The 21121-nt window shown below is 46.1% G+C and overlaps 1 protein-coding gene across 4 annotated transcripts; it reads left to right on the top strand.

The window, feature by feature from the left end:
- The first annotated feature begins 38 nt into the window (after positions 1 to 38).
- On the top strand, positions 39 to 13546 carry glt8d2 (glycosyltransferase 8 domain containing 2). 4 transcript variants are annotated; one of them, XM_026147301.1, is made up of 10 exons: positions 39 to 622; positions 2710 to 2799; positions 4262 to 4354; positions 4495 to 4696; positions 4822 to 4939; positions 5019 to 5103; positions 5479 to 5591; positions 5738 to 5904; positions 11978 to 12090; positions 12171 to 13546. In XM_026147301.1, the coding sequence occupies exons 2-10, from the start codon at positions 2781 to 2783 to the stop codon at positions 12347 to 12349; spliced, it is 1089 nt and encodes a 362-aa protein (XP_026003086.1). In that variant the 5' UTR covers positions 39 to 622; positions 2710 to 2780; the 3' UTR covers positions 12350 to 13546. The 4 variants fall into 4 exon arrangements, with proteins under 4 accessions (XP_026003086.1, XP_026003085.1, XP_026003088.1 ...); XM_026147300.1 differs by having other exon boundaries at positions 2474 to 2799; XM_026147303.1 differs by lacking the exon at positions 2710 to 2799.
- Positions 13547 to 21121: the final 7575 nt, after the last annotated feature.

Genomic DNA, 21121 nt, shown 5'->3' with positions numbered 1-21121 from the left:
AGATTTTTTTTTTGCAATTTAAGATTAAAATGACCTGAATTATACAGTGTGTACATATTGCTACAATTTGATGAGAAACATTTTATACAACAGTCAAAACAAGGTTAGAGCCGTCACTTGGATTAGGAAAGAAAGAGCATCATTGCCCTTATAGGAGGGCGTGGCCATGTGGATTGTGGGAGATGTAGTTGTTGTAGCAACGTGATATGGCTCTCTAAACTTTAGAGAGTTCACGTTGCAAATCACTTTGCTCTTTACATTAAAGACAATTTTGGTCGTTTAGACTCTAAATTGTCTTTAATGTAGTTAAATAATAAAGAAAATTTAGGTTAATAAATGATTACTGGAATAATGTTAACACATCTCATGAGGGTAATATCACAGACTTTCTTTTTCTCTCTGACAAAATACCAAAAGTGGATCAGATATTGCCGTCACTGGTCTTCTAAACGAGATAATCCAGCATCTGGCTAACAAGAAGAAGACCAACAAGACGAGTCACATCTGGAGGAAAAGGTGGGGGGAGAGAAAAGCGGGTGAGTCTCAGTCCTCAGAGGTTTTACAACACGGACCATCAGCTCCACGAATGGGACTAGCTGTAACCTCCACGCTGTTCTTGCTGGTGAGTGTGTTTCAGACATTTGACTTTGTACTGCACTTAAAAACAAAAGATGGCTGTCGTATCAAAGCAGCACTGACACACCTTCATGCTTTGCCATCTAAAGGAGCTTTTATTCCTCTTTTTTGTTCTACAGATAGTTTTATGTCTGTTATGGTTGCATGATGTTGTAATGTGTAAGGGTTTAAGTAAACCATAGAGCTTTTTGTCATTTTACACTAACGTGCTCTGCTTAAAGATTTCCATCTAAGCTTTTAACTTCAGCTCCCAGCGCTCGGTGAAAGCGTCTGTTTCAGTTACTTCTCTACATTAATGGCTCTTTGTGGACAGAGGACAAACACAAACTGTTTTCAGAGTGATGGTTTCTGCACTGCACCATCACAGATTCACACACCGTGAGGACTTTGTGCTGATGGTGAAAAAGTGGTTTTCTAAATCTAAGTATAATATCACGCACTTGTTAAACTATTGGTATAAACTGACACTGACAATGTGAAACTGCACTGAGATGCATTAAGAGGACATATTACATACAAGAATACTAAAGTGTAACTTCTGTTAATGATGAGTTGTTCAAATGCAGCCCAGCTGTTGGGCAGCTCTGCTCTTCCCAGCTAAAGCTAAGCAGTTCCAGATGTTTCTGAATTCTCTGAAGAGCAGCAAATAAACCAGAAACAAATGCAGGACACAAACTGCAAGTCCTGTTGTATTTCAGCTGACAGCAGCTCTGGTGAAAGGCTGCAGAGTAGGCGTCATTATGAGCTAATCAAGCTGCCATCCTCTCTGGGCAGATTTTACATTTTAAACTTAAAGCATAATTAATGGGGTGTTGGTAAGAATCCCTTATTTGTCTCATGAAAGGGGGGACTTCACCCCTCCGTTCACTGTGTGAGCATTTGTTGTATTTGTATAAAGGTTTGAGAGGCTGGTAGGCAAACACATGCCCCGATGCAGCCGGCACCAGAAAGGAAGGAAATACTTTGGACTCAGCCACGTGTCAGCCCTTGTCTCACTGAATCTGTGTCTGGTCACATCACTCTGCTTCATGTAAAGGTCTTTTTGTGTTACTTTTCACTGTAGCTTTTGTTCGAGCTTAGAAACAAACCTACTGGCTTAGGAATGATCGTGTACGTCACACTTCAGAGATACGAGCTTCCTTCCTGCTAGTGTTACAATTCCACTGTTATCATTCCTAATCCCAGTGTGATAGGATCCCCGACACCACACCGTGACAGAGCCTCCCCGTGTTTTACACATGCCTCTGGACACGCACTGCTGTACCTCTCCCCTAACCTCTTCCATACATACGGACAACAATTTGAATTGAGGCCGTTTCTAACGAGACTTTGACAAATGGTAGATGGATGGGCCGAAGCCCCAGATCCAGCCCTCAGGTCAGGCGTTTGCTGGATTTTACCCATGCTCTTCATTTGCTTCAAATAGTTTTTTAGGCCTGCCATTCATTTGTCGTCCACGTGTACACAGCATATGTCAGCTCTTTGGGAATCAGCTTGTTTATGTAAAATACTGCTCTATGCTTTTGGGCATTTTTTTGCAGATTCAACTAAAGAAATGGGAAAAGCTGTATGTTTTATGACAGGATGCCTTTTTTACACTTTAATAGTAAGTGTTGAGTGACTGGTCAAACAAAAGAAATATCCCTCCCAGTATGGTCAGGTACTGTCCTCAAAATGACTAAAAAGCAGCCAAAGACTGATGAGGAGTGCAGTGATGTTTAGAGGGAGGGCGAGATCGGATGCTGCGCTGCGGTGACTCCTAACGCGAGCTGCTGAGAGAGGAACACGTAAGGACTGATTGTTCTGCACAGACGGCCTCTCTGCTTTGTGTTCGTAGGGTTACAGCTGTACTCTGTCAGACTACCTCAGATTATTCACAGCTGTAGAAGACGCTGCTTCTAAACAGCAGTCATCAGGTTGTTTGACAGTAACACTCCCTGCACTGCAAACATATGAGAGCTGTCATCTTTAGAAATAAAAACACATTTCAGGGCTGTTAGCTGTGTTGGCAGGTTTCAGGGCTCCCCTCCCTGAGGGGCCAAATTACAAAATATTTCATCTTTTGCTCCTCAGAAGTGGCTTCATAGCTCTCTCCTTCTCTGTTCTGGGGTGTGTGCAGATGTCCCTGGAAGCAAATAGCAAACATGGCTCTCCTGAGAAAAAGTAAGTGTAACCAAAGTGTGATGCAAATGGATAAAGACTGATTCATGTCGTCCAGCAGTATTAGCTGACATGTAGCTGAGAAGTAACGTTAGCAGATTGTGTTGTCTGCATGTGCTTTGCATTCACGTCCACTGTGCATCCACTGGACAGCTGTTGCCAGTAAAGGTCCCCTTATTTTTCCCCAGGAAGAGGAAGCAGCCATGCACATGCACCAAATATCTATGGAATGGGATAGACAGCAGGCTGTAACGACTTATTCCTGAACTGCATGCGGTTGTTAAAAAGTAAAAGCTGCATGTGTGCAAATTTCAGTAACTCCAGTGTTTTTCACGCTGTTTTCTTTCTACAGAAAAGGCACATTTTCCACTTTACTCGCCTTCAGGAAATCCACCTTCTACTAGCCAAACCTTTAACACTTAACTCGACTGGTAACTGGATTCTCTCATACTGTGAGAGCAATCCTTAAGTGCTTTCACTAATCCGTGGTTCTAGGTAACGAGTCAGGATGCTGTGCAGACTCCAGTTAGCACTAGCTACAGTACCCGGACGGCTGCACAAAAACCAAAGTACGCTTGTGTTTGCAGACCCTCCTTCCTCTCTGGTGTGTCTCACAGCTGGAGGAAATACACAAAGCATTTTGAAAATGGACATGTTTTACTTTTTATAGTAACAGCTGATAATCACTTAATTATTTATGGGATGATTTATTCTCTGTCTTTGCTGTGCGACTGAGAATCACTGTACCATTGCTAGCATAAAGGTAGCCGTTACCTGCCTATTGTTGCAGCCAGCGTCTCTGTGAAGTCTTTTTTCTTTCTTTGGTTTAAAGCTTTCAGTCGCTTTAAGCCAACCTGAGCTAATGAACAGCAGACTGTTGTCTGGCTCAGCCATAAAGAGCCTCATTTTTATTTTTTATTATTCTTACTTGTACTTTGCTTTGACTGTGTTGGTGGAGGCTCAATCTGATGTCGCCGTGCTGATGTTCCTGGATCAACAAACTGATGTCGGTCCTGGTTCAACATCGATCACGCTGTAGTGATGGAAACACCGTCACATCACTCAGCCCTAACCACAATCACATCCTGACCCTGACCTGTTTCCCTGAGTGGACAGCTATGATGTCACAACGGTGTGATTGGTCAGATCCAATGTTGATCCTGGACATCACCAACATGAGGATATCAGTTGATGGAGAGGAATAGAGAGGATCAGAGGGAGTTTCTGTCTCTGCTGATGTAGAGCGAGCATGTGATAGCGTGTCAAAGGAGGACATGTGAGGATGGTGCAGGATGTGCATGAGACACAGTGATGATGGGCAAGCTGACAGATGAGGTCAGGCACAAGTCTGTGGTTTATGATGTTCCTTCTAAACGTAGACAGCTCTTGTTGTTTTACGGCATCAATCTGCTTTGAGACAAACTTCTTTAGTTTTGCACTCAAACACTGAGCGATCGCGTTTCAGTCAATCGGATCCTGCTGGTGCTGCTGGTGCTGATGGTGTGCCTCCTCCTGCGCAGTACACTGCTCAGAGCCTCCACTCGGCCAAGACTGTCAGGTGCGTCAGCGTTGGTCTTCACTACTTAATCTGAGAAATACTCACTAATGTTCCAAATGTGAAATATGTTACTCTCCTTAAGTGAAAAGGATCCCACTGAAATTGAGCATAAACCAGTCTAAACTCCTGATTCCTGACAGAGAACAGGAAAAGCCCGAAGAATGCAGGACAAGTTTCTCAGGAACACGCTGCAGAAGCGCATGATGTCGTGCCCGTCGTCATCTGTGCATCAGAGGAGCGCATGGGTGCCTCCATGGCAACCATCAACAGCATCATCAGCAACACAGACGCCAGTGTTTTCTTCTACGTTGTTACTCTTCGTGATGCTGTCAAACTCACGAGGTGCATCTTTGAACTACAAAAATATGAACCGCACTTTGTTCCAAATATGGAGATCAGTGGTTTTCTCCCAGTATTGTTGCCCAAAGTGAGTATTTCTCACCTAATCTTCCTTTTGTGTCACGTAGGAGGTACATAGAGAAGACAAAACTCAAAGGCATCCGCTACAAGATAGTGGAATTTAACCCGATGGTCCTTGTTGGAAAGGTGAAGCCAGATTCATCTCGACCCGATCTCTTACATCCCGTGAGTGCTGCATCCGTGTCATCAGCCAAACCAAGCACAGAGTTCCTGTCTCAAAGAAATAAAAAACTTTGTTTTGCAGCTCAACTTTGTGCGGTTTTACCTCCCTCTGCTCGACATCCTCCACTCGAGGGTTATATACTTAGATGATGACATCATCGTGCAGGGTACGCATGTCTACAGTCAGTCTAATAAAAGGATTCCATATTAAACCGAATGATTCAATAAGTGTTTAAATGATCTGTACACACATGTGTAATCTTCTACATTAGACACAACTGTGCTACCGAGGAGCGTCACACAGAGTTACTAAACGGCTGAATTCAGAGGTAGACCCTGACATGACCCAGTGAAGTCAAAGGAGCCCTTTATTGGCTCCTAGAGAACGAACTAAACCCAGAAGATCTCTAAATAAATACATCATTATTTGCCTTTACTCGGGTTCTGTTTGTTAATTATTAAAATGAGTTTTAGGATCTGAAGCATGAAAGTGTGACGAGTATCAGGATGGGGACAAATACAGCAGTCTGGTTGTGTTTCAGGTGACATCAGGGATCTGTTTAATATCAAGCTGAAGCCAGGACACGCGGCTGCTTTTGCCACAGACTGCGACCTTCCCTCCACACACGAGACGGTGCGCAGCATCGGGATGCAGGTGGATTTTTACGGCTTCTGTTATGATGTTAGACTTTTATGCCTCGTGTAAATCTCACATTAAAGAGGTTTTATTTGACATAGTAACATGTGGGAGGGATTCAGTCATTATTATTTGGTATTCTCTCCTCTGAGCTCGTCCCCTAGACAACCTACATGGGCTTCCTGGACTACAGGAAACAGGAAGTGAAAGACCTGGGCATCAACCCCAGCGACTGCTCTTTCAACCCTGGAGTCTTTGTGGCAGATATGAACGAGTGGAAGAAGCAGAAGGTCACCAAAGAGCTGGAGAAGTGGATGGAGGAGAATTTCAGGTAAACTCCTTAAACTAGTGTCATTTCCTAAATGTTACCAATATGAACAGTAGATTTGGTTTATGAAACTTTGATCTTATTTTACCTTGAAAGAGAGGTCAAAGGTCAAGCGCTACATATTTTAGATCTCTATACGGTACTGTCTATACGTCGACAATGCACAGCAAACCTGTAAGGATCACAGTTGTAAGTTATAAAGGCTTTGTGTCAGCTTTCAACCAATAAAACTTTATTAAGTTGACCCCGAAGAGCCACACGTCACTCCCTACATGACCTACCTGTCGTTACATCTGTCAGCTTACTAAAAGTGTGTTTGTGGATTTAAACCTTTTATTGCAGATGTTCCTACAGTTTTGCATATGAAGGCCAGTGTCTGGCATTTAGAGTGAAGCAGCTGTGATGGCGAGCGATATCCCACAGATATACTGTAAAAAGCCATTGAACCACTCGTAACTACAGTTAGCTAACTAGCCTCTGTATGTTGCAGCAGTGCTGTGGTTTGGGGTGAGATACGTACACAGAGCTGTTCCCTTTCAGTCAGTTCACTCGGTACAACACATAAGTACGGGATATCACGCCCTCGCGTGCCCTGGCTGAAGAAACCTTTATTCACATGTGATGACACGCGCACGCCCCGCCTGCACATATAGCCGCTGTCATCACAGTCGTCCCTCAGTTCTTACGCTCTTCACCTCGCGGAGAACACCTCTGCTGAGTTGGACTGCCCCTGTTGGTGTTAGCTAGGGCCGCCACAAACGATTATTTTGATAGTCGACTAATCAGATCATCATCCATTGGACGTACAGCATACAGCTTATTGCACCAGCAGCATCTGCTCTTATATAACTATCATTAGCTTACAGCTTTAAGTGTTTAAGGTCTGTGCTAACTAAAAATAAAGACAAGATGATAGTTTATTCAATTTTAATGAAATTTGCAGATTGTTTCGGTGAAGTTTAATAAACTCCTTGCTATCTAAAATATAACAGGACACTGGAGTATATTCTGGAGCATCTCACACTTCTGATAATCAGCTGTCTGCTTGACGTTTATTCAGCTGTGTAAAAACTAAAACTTTAATCTCAGCCAAACCGATTTACTCAGGAACAAATAAAATACTGAAAAAAGCCAAACAATAACATTTTAAGTTATCTAAGTGACTCATATATCATGTTTAACCTGAGTAGCAAAAGACGGCGGTGGGTTTGAAAACGATTTGCCGGGAGTCCGGTGTTCTCACGGCGCTAGTTAGCCTAGCCCCCGGCTCACTATCGAGCTAGTGGGTAACAGACGTCTCCGAAAACGTCGGAGCGCTTTTGAAAATATGTGGTGTCTTGATAAACTGAGCAGATATTTGAGGTTTACACAGCTACATTCTCGCCTGAAAATATGTTAAACGTTTATTTTGTGACCCAGAAAGAATAATAAGAGTAAAGTTAAAATCCGGCGTGCAGCTCGGATCTCAGCTGACCCTTCTCACCCTGGACACAGTCTGTTTGACCTGCTCCCCTCAGGCAGGAGGCTCCGGTCCATTCGCACCAGAACCTCTCGCCATAAGAACAGTTTCTTCCCCTCTGCTGTTGGACACATGAACAATAACCGTATGACTGTTCCCACCACTAACACATGACCCTACGCTGTGTCACTGCATCATTCTATGTTTGGCACTGATCACCACCTGCACTCATGTATATATCTTTCAACGTAGCACTCTTAATTCTTATTCTCATGTATATATCTCATGTATATCTCATGCACATATCTTTCTACGTAGCACTTTTAATTCTTATCCCTACTTTTATTTTTTTCATGTCTATTTAAGTGCTATTTATGACACTATGTTTGCACTGAAGCACCGCAGCAATTTCCTAATGTTGTAAACCTGCTCAACATTTGGCAATAAACCCCATTCTGATTCTGATTCTGATTCTAAAACTAACTAGCTGCCGCCATTGTTGGAAACTGAGCTGGGCCGCGCTATGAATTCTGGGATAGGTTGGGCCACGAAGTATACACCCCACCCATCCTTCAAATCTGGGGAAATGAAGGGTCCATTTGTCGGAGTCTTTGAATTTGGACAGTCTTCGTCGTGTCGCTGTAACATAATCGGCCTACTAATGCGGGTACAGGAGGATTCCTGCGTCTTTTGTGATCTTTTGTGATCTTACAAAGCTTCAAACGACGCGTCGACTATTAAATTAGTCGTCGACGATTAGTCGACGTAATCGTGACTAGTCGACTAATCGTGGCAGCCCTAGTGTTAGTCTCCACCGTGCAGTTGGTGCGTAGGCTGCCCGCGGAGTGCTAATTTCAAGTTTTCCTGTGCAGCGTTTTGCTTTGCGTTTTTGAACTTTGGACTCCAAACCTAAGCGAGCAAAGCACAAATCTTCTGTTCGCCCCTGTCCTCAGGGATGTGGTTTCTCTTTGCACGACAGCGACCAGCACAATGCCTGCCCCGTCTGCCTGGGGATCGGCCACGCTAGGAGAGCATTGATGGAGCCCGAAGCCTGTGCGTTTTGTCGCCAGCTCCGGCGCTCGACCCTGGAAAGACGGGTGACGTTTGTGGAAAAAGTGCTGGGACGCTCCACTGTCCCACCGCATGACCCTCTCCTTTCAGAGTCTGGAGCCCCGGCTTCGTCCGAGTCCGAGGACAAGGATTATCCGGTCGATGTCCCCGCAATTAGCTGGGCTGACCACATGGAATATGTTGACGGGTTAGTTGATGACGAGCCGGAACCATGCAGGAGCGCTGACGGACTTCTCTTTCCTCCCTGTTTCGCCGTGCTGCTGAGAAGCTGCAGGTGGACTGGCCCTCTCCTCCGCCAGCTCAGAGGCCGTCGCGGCTCGCGGGTTTTTTCCTCCCACCGGAGCCCGCAACAGCCAAAAACTGCCTTCCCATGTTCCCAGACTTTCTCTGCGAGCTAACAGCATCATAGGACAAACCTCTGTCTACCCGCGTCACTGTGCCCGGCTATGGACAGTACATGGAATTGGACTTAGCTAACCCACCCCCTATGAAGAAGAAGATTTATCGGGCTCAGGCCGGCACTGCTCACGCCATGAGCTCCGTCACCATGCTCCAGACGTACCGGGCGATGTGCCTGGTGGAGCTCGGATCGCTGGTTCCTGATGACAGCCCGCTGGCACCTCTTCTTAACGAGGTCAGAGTCACCACAGATCACATCCTCCGTACCTAGTGCTGCCGTTCGGGCTGTCGCTCGCTCCTCGCACCTTTGCAAAATGTGCCGAGGCAGCGCTAGCGCCCCTCAGAAAGAGAGGCATCCGCATCTTAGCCTACCTGGACGACTGGGCTCTCGTAGCTTGCTCCAGAGAGCAGGCGGAGACACAGCTGTCGCTGGTTCTGTCACACATTCAGACACTGGGGTTCTCTGTGAACGTTCAAAAGAGCTCGCTAATCCTGAGTCAGCAGATTTCTTTCCTCGGTTTGGAAATATGCTCGCTTTCCAGCCGCGCACGTTTGTCGGAGCACAGAGTGGCCGCGTTTCATCGCTGCCTCGCTCAGTTTCAGCTGGGACGCAGACTGCGTTTCCAGACCATATTAAGCTTGTTGGGCACGATGGCATCTATGATCGCCGTAGTGCCGCTTGGACTGTTAAAAATGAGAGCGTTTCAACACTGGACTCTCTCTCACCGTTTGTGTGCATCGCGTCAGCTCCGGAGGAGGCTGCCGGTAACCACGTCTTGCATGCTAGCTCTCCGTCCTTGGAGGGAGCCCGGGCTGCTGCATCAGGGCTCTCGGATTGGGAGGGTTTTGTTTCACAAGGTGGTGTCCACAGATGCTTCCCTAAGAGGGTGGGGAGCGCTGTGTGAGTGTGCATCAGTGAGAGGGATCTGGTCCGCACTTAGAGCTGTTAGCAGTGTTCTTAGCTCTAAAGCATTTCCGTCCAGTCCTGGAGGCCAGCATGTCTTAGTCAGGACGGACAATTCAACAGTGGTGTCTTACATAAACAGGCAGGGAGGAACACGCTCTCCTCCCCTGTTGAAGCTGTCTCACTCTCTGCTGTTATGGTGTTCATTTTCTGTATCTAAGAGCCACCCATGCCCCAGGCCACCTGAACCTGGGGCCGGACCTTCTCTCCAGGGGGTCCTCTGGTGAGAGAATGGAGGTTGCACCCTTTAATAGTGGCTCAGATCTGGGATCTATTTGGCAAGAGGCAAGGGGCAAATAGTGGTTCATCCGTGCCCGGATCTGTGGCGCCTTCATGCTTACCTGCTGAGAGGTTAAACTTGATTGCTAAGGGTTTGCCACCTAGTGTGATAGCGACAATTCAGAGCGCTAGGGCCTCATCTACTAGAGGCTTGTGCGCTTACAAATGGCGAGCCTTCGAGCAATGGTGCCAGGACCGCCACACTCTCCCATTTCAGTGTTTTGACATTCCCGCAGGAGCTGCTGGATAAGGGCCTTTCATTTTCAACAATTAAGGTTTATTCAGCAGCTATATCTGCTTGTCATATTGGCTTTGACGAGGTGACACCAGGTGCACATCCCCTCGCCATACGTTTTCTGAAAGGAGTTTGCCGGCTGAGGCCCGTGCTTAAGTCCAGTGTCCCTGCTTGGGCCTTGTCTTTGGTGCTGGAGGACCTTTGTAGCCCCCCGTTTGAACCCTCTGAGTCTGTGGATATGAAATTTCTTTCATATAAGACTGCATTACTTCTCGCTTTGGCTTCAGCAAAGCGAGTGGGTGACCTTCATGCGCTCTCTGTGCATCCCTCCTGCACACAGTTCTCTCCTGATGGTCTCAAGGTCGTATTGCGTCCAAATGCTGCCTATTTTCCCAAGATCATGCCTGCGTCTTATAGCTCAGTGGAGTTTGAGTTGCTGAGCTTTTGCTCCCCTCCTTTTGCATCTGAGGAGCAGAGGAGGATGCATTCTCTTTGTCCAGTGCGTGTGCTACGCACCTACATTGAGCGCACTCAGAGTGTGCGTTTACGTGACCAGCTGTTTGTCTGCTTCGCTAATCCAAATAGAGGTAGAGCTCTGTCCAAGCAGAGGCTGTCCCACTGGATTATAGAAGCTATCTCACTGGCGTACGGCACCGGTGGTCTTGCTTTGCCCCAGGGGGTGAGAGCTCATTCCACCAGGGGGATGGCAACCTCATGGGCTCTTTTTAAAGGGGTGCCTGTAGCTGATATTTGTGCGGCAGCTAGTTGGGCATCACCGCACACTTTTGTGCGGTTTTATCGGTTGGACGTTACAGGCCCTTCGGTGGCTCATGCTGTCCTTTCTGCTGGGTCTACCACTCACTAAGGATGTGGTGGTCCGATTCCGGTTCGGTGACTGCTCTGTGGGGCCTGTATATATGTCCCATACTTATGTGTTGTACCGAGTGAATCGACTGAAAGGGAACGAATAGTTATGTCTATAACTTCTGTTCCCTGAAGGAGAGGAACGAGGTACAACACAAGGTGGCCCCACTGAGCAGTTTGGCTCGGTGAAGAGCGGCTATCGAACTGATGACTGTGATGACAGCGGCTATATGTGCCGGCGGGGCCGTGCGCGTGTCATCACACGCCATCTGCCTTAAAGGCGTGAATAAAGGTTTCTTCAGCCAGGACACGCGAGGGCGTGATATCCCGTACTTATGTGTTGTACCTCGTTCCTCTCCGGCTCCCAAAATTCTTCCCTACTTCATCCCAATTACAGAGTTCTTTCAGATGCGGTTGGCATGTCTGAATTATGCACAGAGTCCTTTTGCATGCGTGCTGTGACCGGCCAAAGCAACACTAAAAGAGTCGTCTCCTGAAGAGCCGGGGTGTGTCAGGAAACTGTGATTATCGTCTAGAGTTTTATCTTTTTATCTTTGTTTATGTGGTTTTCATTTGTTCATGTATTGTTTGTTATCAGTCACTTTTTCATTGATTAGGTTTAAGCACTAAAAAGTACTTTCCCCCACGAGCGTATTGATCCCATCAGCAGATGGGTGACGTAAACTGTTTTGTTCGGAGCCCTGCAGAGGTAGCTGATGGAGGCTCACTGGTGTATAACAAAAAAATCTCTTTCTTTTGTTTTCACTGGCCACTGCATCTGATTTTAAACCCTTCTCACCAACAGACAAAACATATACAGCAGTGCCATGGCAGGGGGCGTGGCAACCCCACCCATGCTAATCGTGTTTCATGACAAATACACGATACTGGACCCTCTGTGGCACATCAGGCACCTGGGTAAGATTGCTCTCCACACACAGCTGGAATATTAGTGCCACCGTCAGCTCAGTTTCCAAAAAGCTTCGCTGTGTGTCCAGGCTGGAGTCCGGATGTCCATTACCCAGAGAACTTCCTCCAGGAGGCGCACCTGCTGCACTGGAATGGCCCGTTCAAACCCTGGAATTACCCTGCTGTGCATCTAGATCGCTGGGAGAAGTGGTTCATCCCAGACCCCTCTGGAAGGTTCTCTTTGGAACGTCCTGACGACGACAGCTGAGGTCCGTGGCTGCGGCACCAAGGAGCCGGTCAGAGGGTCACGTGACACACGCTTACAGGGACGGGGCGAAGGAGTAAATCCACGAATGTAACACTGAAACAGCGAGACACCAAACTGACCAATCTAAAGAACATAAGAGACTGAATGCTGTTGTGTGTTTGTGAAACGTGTCGCATTATAAAAACTGTATTTCAAACCTAACATTTAAGATTGTTTCTTATCTTTATATGTTTTCCATACTGCTTCATATATCTGTCATCGCTATCCTTAAGCTAACAATACAACTGTATAGTTTTCTACCCAGGATATATTACTGATTTCATTTAGTGTGCAGCTCCAGACAGTGATGGGCTGAGAGGCCCCAGGAGCCCTGAGGACTGTGAAAAGCTGGTTCAAATATAACGTCGTCTCGCGTGGCAGAGCCTGCGTCCGCTCTGTAACGACAGGCTGCGGTGGGCTCTTTTGCGCCCCCAGCAGGTCAGACAGTGCACATTTCATGTGAACTTGAACAGGCACACTCGTCGTTCCCAGACTTGAAGCCAGTGACTCTGTTCATGCCTCTTTTCTCTCTCATCTGTGAGGCTGACCTTTCTGAGCGAACAGTCGTTACATTCATGCTTCCTCACACAGAACACGGCGGTCATTTAACTTGTGCTGTCAGATTTTCAATCGAACCAAACATCTACTAAGTCAATCACCATTTAGGTTTCCTTTTCTTGATTAGCCTTTTATAAAAGTGGCTCAGTGCAGATATAAATATATAACCTGCAATTTGTTAAAACCAGTCTTGCCAGGCACACTGGGTAGTTCATATGATGGCAACGGTAAAATGTATGTTTGAAACTGCGACAAAGTTCACAGCAAGAAGTGGATGTAAGTAGAAGTCACAGTGGATTTCTGGGATGAGCACTTTCTATTGTTGTTATTACTCTTTAGTTTCATGTTGCACTCACTGCTTGGCTTGTTCAGCCCCACAAACTTCACGCGTGAGCAGAAGGCAGCCTGAAGTTTTCAGATTTGTGCCTTTCACAACATGAGCTCCCGTTACTGGTTCCAGCCACCAGAGGGCGTGATGCTCCTGGTAGTCTGTACTCGATGTGAAGCAGCGACTGTCACTGCTGCAGTTGACTGTTGGTAAGAGACACATGATTCCTCCTGAGAACAAAATAAAAAACAAACACACACCTGACCACCTCATTCTATTTAAATGAGTTTATTCTATTTACACAGCACCAGGTCACAACATCAGTCGCCTCAAGGTGCTTTATATTGTAAGGTAGACGCTTTGGCGACAGTGGGAAGGAAAAACTCCCTTTTAACTGGACTGGACTCATAACTCAGACGCCCTCTACAGAAAAGGGCAGAGCAGGCTGTACCTGCTGTGGAGACTCAGGTCGTTTGGAGTGGAGGGCCCACTCCTGAAGACCTTCTATGACTCTGTGGTGGCTTCTGCTATCTTTTATGGTGTGGTCTGCTGGGGCGGCAGCATCTCTGCTGGGGACAGGATGAGACTGAACAGGGTGATCCGAAGGTCCAGCTCTGTTCTAGGATGCCCTCTGGACCCAGTGGAGGTGGTGAGTGACAGGAGAACGGTGGCTAAGCTGTCATCCCTGTTGGACAACATCTCCCACCCCATGCAGCAGACTGTGACAGCACTGAGCAGCTCCTCCAGTGGCTGCGGCACCCACGGTGTGGGACGGAGAGATTTCACAGGTCTTTCCTCCCCACTGCTGTCAGACTCCACAACAAAGCCTCCAACTGATCAAACTCATCCACACATGTGCAATAACACTAAGTGCAATACTCTTTTCTGACAAAGTTGTATTTTTACTCAGTTGTATATAGCATTTGTATTCTATTTTTATCCTGCTGTATATTTTATTCTATTCTATTCTGTACAGTTGTGTTCTCTAATGTTTGCTATGTAACTTTGCACTGTCACTTTCTGCTGTTTCTGCTGATCTTATCTCATAAACCTCCGGCAGAGCCAGGCTCAGGGAGGGGCGGGGCCATCTGTCGGGACCGGAGAGAAGGAAGACGGGATAAAGACGTGCTGAGAAATTCACTGTTATGTTCTCTGTCCTTGAGCTGTCCGCCCTCACACACGTGGTCACTTTCCCCTAAAAATTGTTTAATCTGGTTCTCTTTATCTACTTGTAGGATCTGTGCAGGATCCACTGATGTGTAAGTTTCCAACTTTTCCTTCGGTGTTAAGCTTTGTCTGGTTTGTGTGTCCATTTATTTTTGTGTCCTCGCTGCAGCTCTGTCCGACTGCATCGTATAAGAAAAGCAGCAGACGTGGACGCTTCAGGTCAGTACAGGCTTCACTTTGTAATGTCAGGGTGAGAATAGAAGAGCTGGATCACCTCTGACAGGATTCTCTGTAAAGAAGTGCAGAGACTTTGAGTACAGCCAGTGAGCAAAGCCAGAGAAGTCAGTGTATCTGAACCAGAAATCAAAGAGAAATCAAGAACAGGGAGTACGCTCCCAAGGACAGTGTCAGAAAAACGCCTAACGCATCCTTTTTCTGCCCACGTCTCTTCTCATCTGTGTTGCAGTTTCCAGGCTTTTATTTCTCCATTTCCCTACTTTAAATGTCTGCTTGTTTATTGCTGATATTGTAATAACACATGCTTTTGTTCATAGACATAAGAGCAGCTTCCTGTCTGCAGTGTCTGTGCTCCATCTGTCTGGATGTGTTCACCGTTCACCAGACGCAGCTTCTGAACAACTACGGCACACTGCACGGCGACGCTCGTGTCCCTGTTTTTCACATTAAACTGCACTTTTATTTCTGCTGCTGACGTTATGCAAACCGCTGCAGGAGGAATAGACTGACAGCTTCATCTAAGATCTGGAAAAACTCCAGTTCCTCCAAAGTTTCCCGTTCCCGAAGTCTGTTCCATCCACCGAACACTGGACCGAGGGCAAAGTTGAGCCGTTATGTGGCGGCAGAAAGAGAACTGTTGATGAGCTGCAGGAGACGCACGAGCTGTGCAGTAACTGTGAAGTGAAGAGGGCCTAGAAGTACGCAGTGGATGTGACTCTTGGTCCTGACACAGCAAATATCTATCTCATCCTTTCTGATAATGGGATGCAAGTCAGCCCTGGAACAGTCAAACAGAACCTTCCAGACACCCAAAGAGATTTTCTGTTGTTGAGTTTGAGGAAAGCAGCCAGATTTAGTTTGAGGTTCAGGGCAGGAAGACTGGATCTTAGCCCAAAGACCGTGAACAGGAAGCAGGCAGTGAATAGCTGTACGTTTGGCCTCACGCGGTGGCTGTTTGTGGACCCTGAATCGGAGCTGGTCACTTTTATAATATAGATGGGCCGTATGATAAAGTGTTACGCAGAACGAATAAAGTATGAACTGAATCTCCTTCCTGTTTTCCTTTGGAAATAAGTCTGTGAAACTCTTTTAGTAGTGAACTAAACCACAGAGTAACATCCCCAAACTGCCAATACTCAGTGTAGATGACCTCACCGATGTCATGCAATACAAGTCATAAAATAGGATCAGACGTACAGTCACATCGATCCTTTTATTTTCGACTGTGGAGCTACGTATTCCTTTCTTCAGGTATTCACAAGCGTGATTATATTGGGAATCATTTGTTTAATCGTTTCACAGCTGACTGAGATTTTTTCACTTGTGTTTGAATTGGTGTCTAAAATTAAATATTTGTTTGTTACATTTTTCTGCTCATGATTAAGATGAAGTGAACTCGAGAGCCGAACTCACGTCATATTGACTCTTTCCTTTTGCTAAAGCATATAGTTAGGGCTGGGTAGTTACACTGCAGTAGGTGTAGGCTGCCGGGGATTCCCATGATGCACTGGTGTTTCTTCTTCACTCACTATGTATTAATAGACCTCTCTGCATTGAATCATATCTGTTATTAACCTCTGTCTCTCTTCCACAGCATGTCTTTATCCTGTCTTCCTTCTCTCACCCCAACCAATCACAGCAGATGGCCCCGCCCCTCCCTGAGCCTGGTTCTGCCGGAGGTTCCTTCCTGTTAAAAGGGAGTTTTTCCTTCCCACTGTCGCCAAAGTGCTTGCTCATAGGGGGTCATATGATTGTACCTTACAATATAAGGCGCCTTGAGGCATCTGTTGTTGTGAGTTGGTGCTATATAAATAAAATTAAACTGAACTGAAGTTTATCAGAGATAACTGTGGAATAGAGGGGAGATAATCCGGGGATTTCTCTTGCTTTTGATTAAAGAAAAGTAGTAGACGAGTCAGTCTCGTCTGCTTCTTAGTTTTTGTGAGTTTAAGAAATTCTTTCTCTCTGACATCAGAGATTATGGTCTTAACTACCAGTCCAGGACTTATGATAGTGTTTGCTCTTTCTAAACGACTGGCATGAGAACTAAATCTAATAATCAAAGATGCTAAATTGTGCGTGGCTGATGCTATGACTACAGTAGGTTGTGCGTTTTGGGATACTCCTAGTTCATGCTCATTAGCTGTAGGAGTGGATGTTCACTGTTATTATGTGTATAATTCCAGGAATGACATTATTCAAGTTTTCCTTCAAAGTCAAACAGGTTTGAACAATATAACAATGTCGTGTCAAGGTCACAGATACTGTTTGTGTGCGTCTGTAGGCTGGGTGTATGTGCTGGAAAGAAAACAGGGACTTTGAAGGATCCCTCCCCTGCACACCTCCTGCAGTGGTTCAGTGGTTTTTCTGGACGTTGGGAGCTTGCACCGAATACGTCAGAGGTGGGGGTGTGTGCTGTTGACGTCATCGGGGCATCAGAGTTCAAGTTCAGGTTGTTGTGGAGTTGTTTTAGTCACGTGTGTGCTCAGCATCCCAAGGACATCTGAACTGGAGCTGTTTAATGAAAACATGTGAAAAAACCACGATGCAAACATGTCACGGAAGCACTTTCTTCAGGTTTATGAACGGATTCCTTTCTTTTCCAAGCTCAACACACTTACCTCTTTATCACAGAGATATTTCTAAAGCCTGTTCAGTGCCAGACCCTTATCTCAGACACATTTCAACAACCAAAACATAGCTCTTGATATGTGTGTGAAACTGAAACTCCCTGCTGCCATTGTGTAATAGTGCAGACCTATTCAAAGTTATAACCTGACAGTGGCTGCACGGTGGCTCTGTGTCCTTTACTGCAGAGAGGCACTCTCCCCAGCACCCAGCTCAACAGCTGATCACTGCCCAATGATGTGAGACACACTGAGAGTGATTCTATCATTAGGGGTGTCTGTCCTCACCAGCTGACTCGTCGTCTAGCTCTCTGTGCTCTGTCCTGTGTGTGTGTGTGTTCTGGTTTTGGTGCAGAAGCAGGACTCTGGGACTTCTGCCTCCACATTTCTGTAATTTTGCACCTGCTCCTGACGTCCTTGTTGTGGCCTCTTCTTCAGGGAGTGGCAGATCTTCAGGCCTCACTGGATTGCTTTTGGGCAACAGTTAGTGTTCCTCGCCTTGAGTACATGTGTCCATTTAGAGAGAGATACTTGCCTGTGTTTTCCTTGTGCTCAGGTTTGCCTGGAGAATTCCCTGTCATGAGCAGTCTTTGTTTGGATTGACAGAGTCTGGAAACTGTCTGGAAAATGTGCAAAGCCATAGTGGAGTTCTGGTGATTTTAAAACTGTATGCAGTGTACTTTGACTTGCAGCCCTGTGTGTGAATCCTACCTGTGTTTAGACAGAGCGATCCATCCAAGAAGCTGGACGCAGCGGGCTTGGGTCCTGTTAGTCCCGCCCTCACTAGGCTAGGTTTTCTAATGCAGTGCTTGTTGGCTTTAGGTCAGCAAAGTCAGACATATTCAGACTGTCAACAGAAAACTGTTGCAAAGAAGAGCATTAAGGTGGGGAGAAGCAGTTTAACCCAAATCTTTCCTTTGAGGAGTTTAAAAACAAATCCAGATGCAGCAGCTCACAGGTTGCTCTCCCTCAAACACGGTAAGTGGAATATGTCAGATTCTCTAGAATTCTGGACAATGAGCGAAGAGACAGACTGCGAGGAGAAAATCTCTACGCAGCCTTTTTGCAGCCGTAATGATGGACTGAAAGGAGAACCAGCTACCAACACTCCTCAGTCACCCTTGGCTCATCTTCCACAACCCAAAATATTGACTGCAGAACAAATAGCATCTCAGATTAGAGCTAAACTGCCATTATTCTTTAAAACACCTCCCGTAGAACCCACCACCACTGCCAAGTCACCTGAACCGCGTCTGTACCCAAAGTTCATCATGACCTCGCCGAAATCCTCAGGTCATTTCCGTGCACCTCTTAACTCCACACCGGACTCCCACGCACCATGAGCCCTCCTTCCCCTGTGCTCCTGAGAACACCCTGTGCCTAGTTATTCCTCCTAAGTAGTTTCGTGATTCAGACAAAGTCTAGTTGGTTTTGAAGTTGGTTGTCTGTCTCTGGTTCTGCGTTTGGGTTTTGTGTTTGTCTACCTATGACATACTCATTTTCTCCAGGTCTCTTCAGGAACACAAAACCCACGTCCATCTGACAACCGACTCTACGTCAAGGGTGAAGAATTTAAAGCCAAGTCAGTTTCAGTGTGTAGAAGGGATAATTAAAATCAGACCCAGTTGAATTTAAAGCAGTTTGGAAAAAAGCAACTCCACATGTTTGTGGGTTTGCTAACTTTGCTATAGGTTTACCCGGGACTCCTGTAAAGTTTCCTCCCCTCTAACAAACCTCACCTCTCCCAAGGTCTCCAGTGAAACCCCACAGCTCAAAAAGCTTTCGACAGCCTGAAGCAGTGTTTTGCTGCAGCTCCCTCCCTGGTCCAGAGTGGAGGTGGATGCCTCAGGTGTTGGGCTGGTCCTGTCCCAGCAGGATGCAGCTAAAATGCATCCCTGTGCATAACTTTCTCGCTTCTCTCTCCAGCTGAAAGAAAGTCTGGACCTCTCATACCTACACCTGGCGAAAAGACTGAACGAGTCTTTCCTGCTTTTTTATGTCCAGTTATAGCGGTGTCATACATTTTAGCTTTTCACTCATCTTTAGGTGTTAGCTAGCATGCTAAGTTAGTGCTAACCTCTAACTTTGTAACTTCGAACCGTCAACCTTGTGAAAATTTCGTGGATGCAACACTGTGTTGTAATACCTGTGAAAATAGCCGCATTCATTTTATTCTTCTTCTTTTGGCTGCTCCATCTCAGGGCCTCCATCTCCACCTGTCTCCAGCATCCTTCTCCTCCACACCTGCCTATCCATTAATTTGCAGTGAAGAGTCCTGGGTTTTTGGTCCTATTTTCCTCCACATCCCCAGAAACACTTCTGTGAAAGCATGACAATGCCCTTTTAAACCAAGACATAATCCTCCAGCAAGAAGCTGAGGCAGGAGGAATTTTACAGACACCTTGTTACGTTCTAAAACAGTTACCAACCCCACCTTAGCCTGCCGAACCGTCTAACTCATAGGTGTCAAACTCTGGCCCGCGGGCCAAATTTGGCCCGCAGCCTAATTACATTTGGCCCGCAAAGCCATACCAAATGACTATTAGAGCTGGCCTGCTGGTATTATACAGCTAATATATATATTGTTTAGTATTAAGCTTTGCTTGTTCCATATTCAGTTTTTCAGCAAAACTTGTTCGAGTCCATTAGAAGAGATTCATTCTCATATCTGGAGGTAGATTTTTTTTTCAGTAAATATTAATGTTAGCCCGCGACTTTGTTCGAGATTTGAATTTTTGCCCACTGTGTATTTGAGTTTGACAACCCTGGTCTAACTCCTCCCAGCGTCTTTTAGGATAAATGCTGTGAGCAATAACTGTTTACCTAGTAAATCTCCTCAGAGGCATAGTACGTAGGTGGGCTCTGACAGTGTTGGCCAGTGATCATATGCACTTATGGATTAAGTGCAGATATGACAGGATTTAATATCTGCAAAGGAAGGAGAACTGTGGCACATTATCCTGTGGGCTTCTGTGCGTTTTGGCCAAAACCTAAAAGTCAGGTTGGAAAGACAAGGGTTGAAAAATGTTTTTTGGACAGTAATCTCACTGAACAACAACAATTCGGAAGTACCTTGAACTCCATTCCCAAAGCCCTCCAATTTACTTGCCCAAATGGCAAATTCCTGGCTCACATAGCCTGCCACACCTACCACATACACCTACCATTCCTGTTTGCTTGATTCTCTCCAGCAAACACCTGGTGGGGGTGGGGGTCACTTTGATCGTCAGCTCATGTTTTGTGACTATTCACCAAATACTGAATTTTGGGGTGTGTGGGATCAAAACAACTTATGACCACTTTTAACTAGAACCACTGAGGATTTTGCCAGAGCAGAGTATGGAGGCAGGTTGTTGGCTGTCATGAGCAGCACCCAAAGCAGAACTCTGAACAGTGTCCAGCGTCTGGAGAACTAATCCAAGCAAAGAAAAAGAAAGAAATCCAGAGCAGAGCAGTCGAATCAAACAGATTTCAGGTAGAGCTGAGACGATAAAGGGTTGCAGACTAAAGTGGAGCAGCTGGATGAGGGGCTGTTGGTTTGGTGATCAGAGGTAGTGGTGGTTAGTACTGTGGCCTCACAGCAAGAAGGTCGTGAGTTTGACTCCACTCCATTTGGCTTTCTGTGTGAAGGTTGCATGTTTTCTCTGAGCCTGTGTGGTTTCAGCTTCCTCCCACAGTCCAAAAACATGCAGCTGGTGAGGTGATTCTAAATTGTTCATAGGTCTGTCTCTTTGTTAGCCCTGCGTCAGACTGACCTGATGTGCTCTGTGACTTCCTCAATCATTCTGTCTTTTTCTTGGGTGACATATTTTGTCC

Source organism: Astatotilapia calliptera, chromosome 17 (assembly GCF_900246225.1).
Source record: "Astatotilapia calliptera chromosome 17, fAstCal1.2, whole genome shotgun sequence".
NCBI classification, from domain to species: domain Eukaryota; kingdom Metazoa; phylum Chordata; class Actinopteri; order Cichliformes; family Cichlidae; genus Astatotilapia; species Astatotilapia calliptera.
The sequence above is the reverse complement of the archived record's forward strand: the minus strand, read 5'-3'. Positions and strand labels throughout refer to the sequence as shown.

Coding starts and splice junctions, on each gene's coding strand:
- glt8d2 (XM_026147301.1), top strand. Junction 4,940..5,018: donor GACCCGATCTCTTACATCCC/GTGAGTGCTGCA, acceptor TTTGTTTTGCAG/CTCAACTTTGTGCGGTTTTA. Junction 5,104..5,478: donor TGATGACATCATCGTGCAGG/GTACGCATGTCT, acceptor GTTGTGTTTCAG/GTGACATCAGGGATCTGTTT.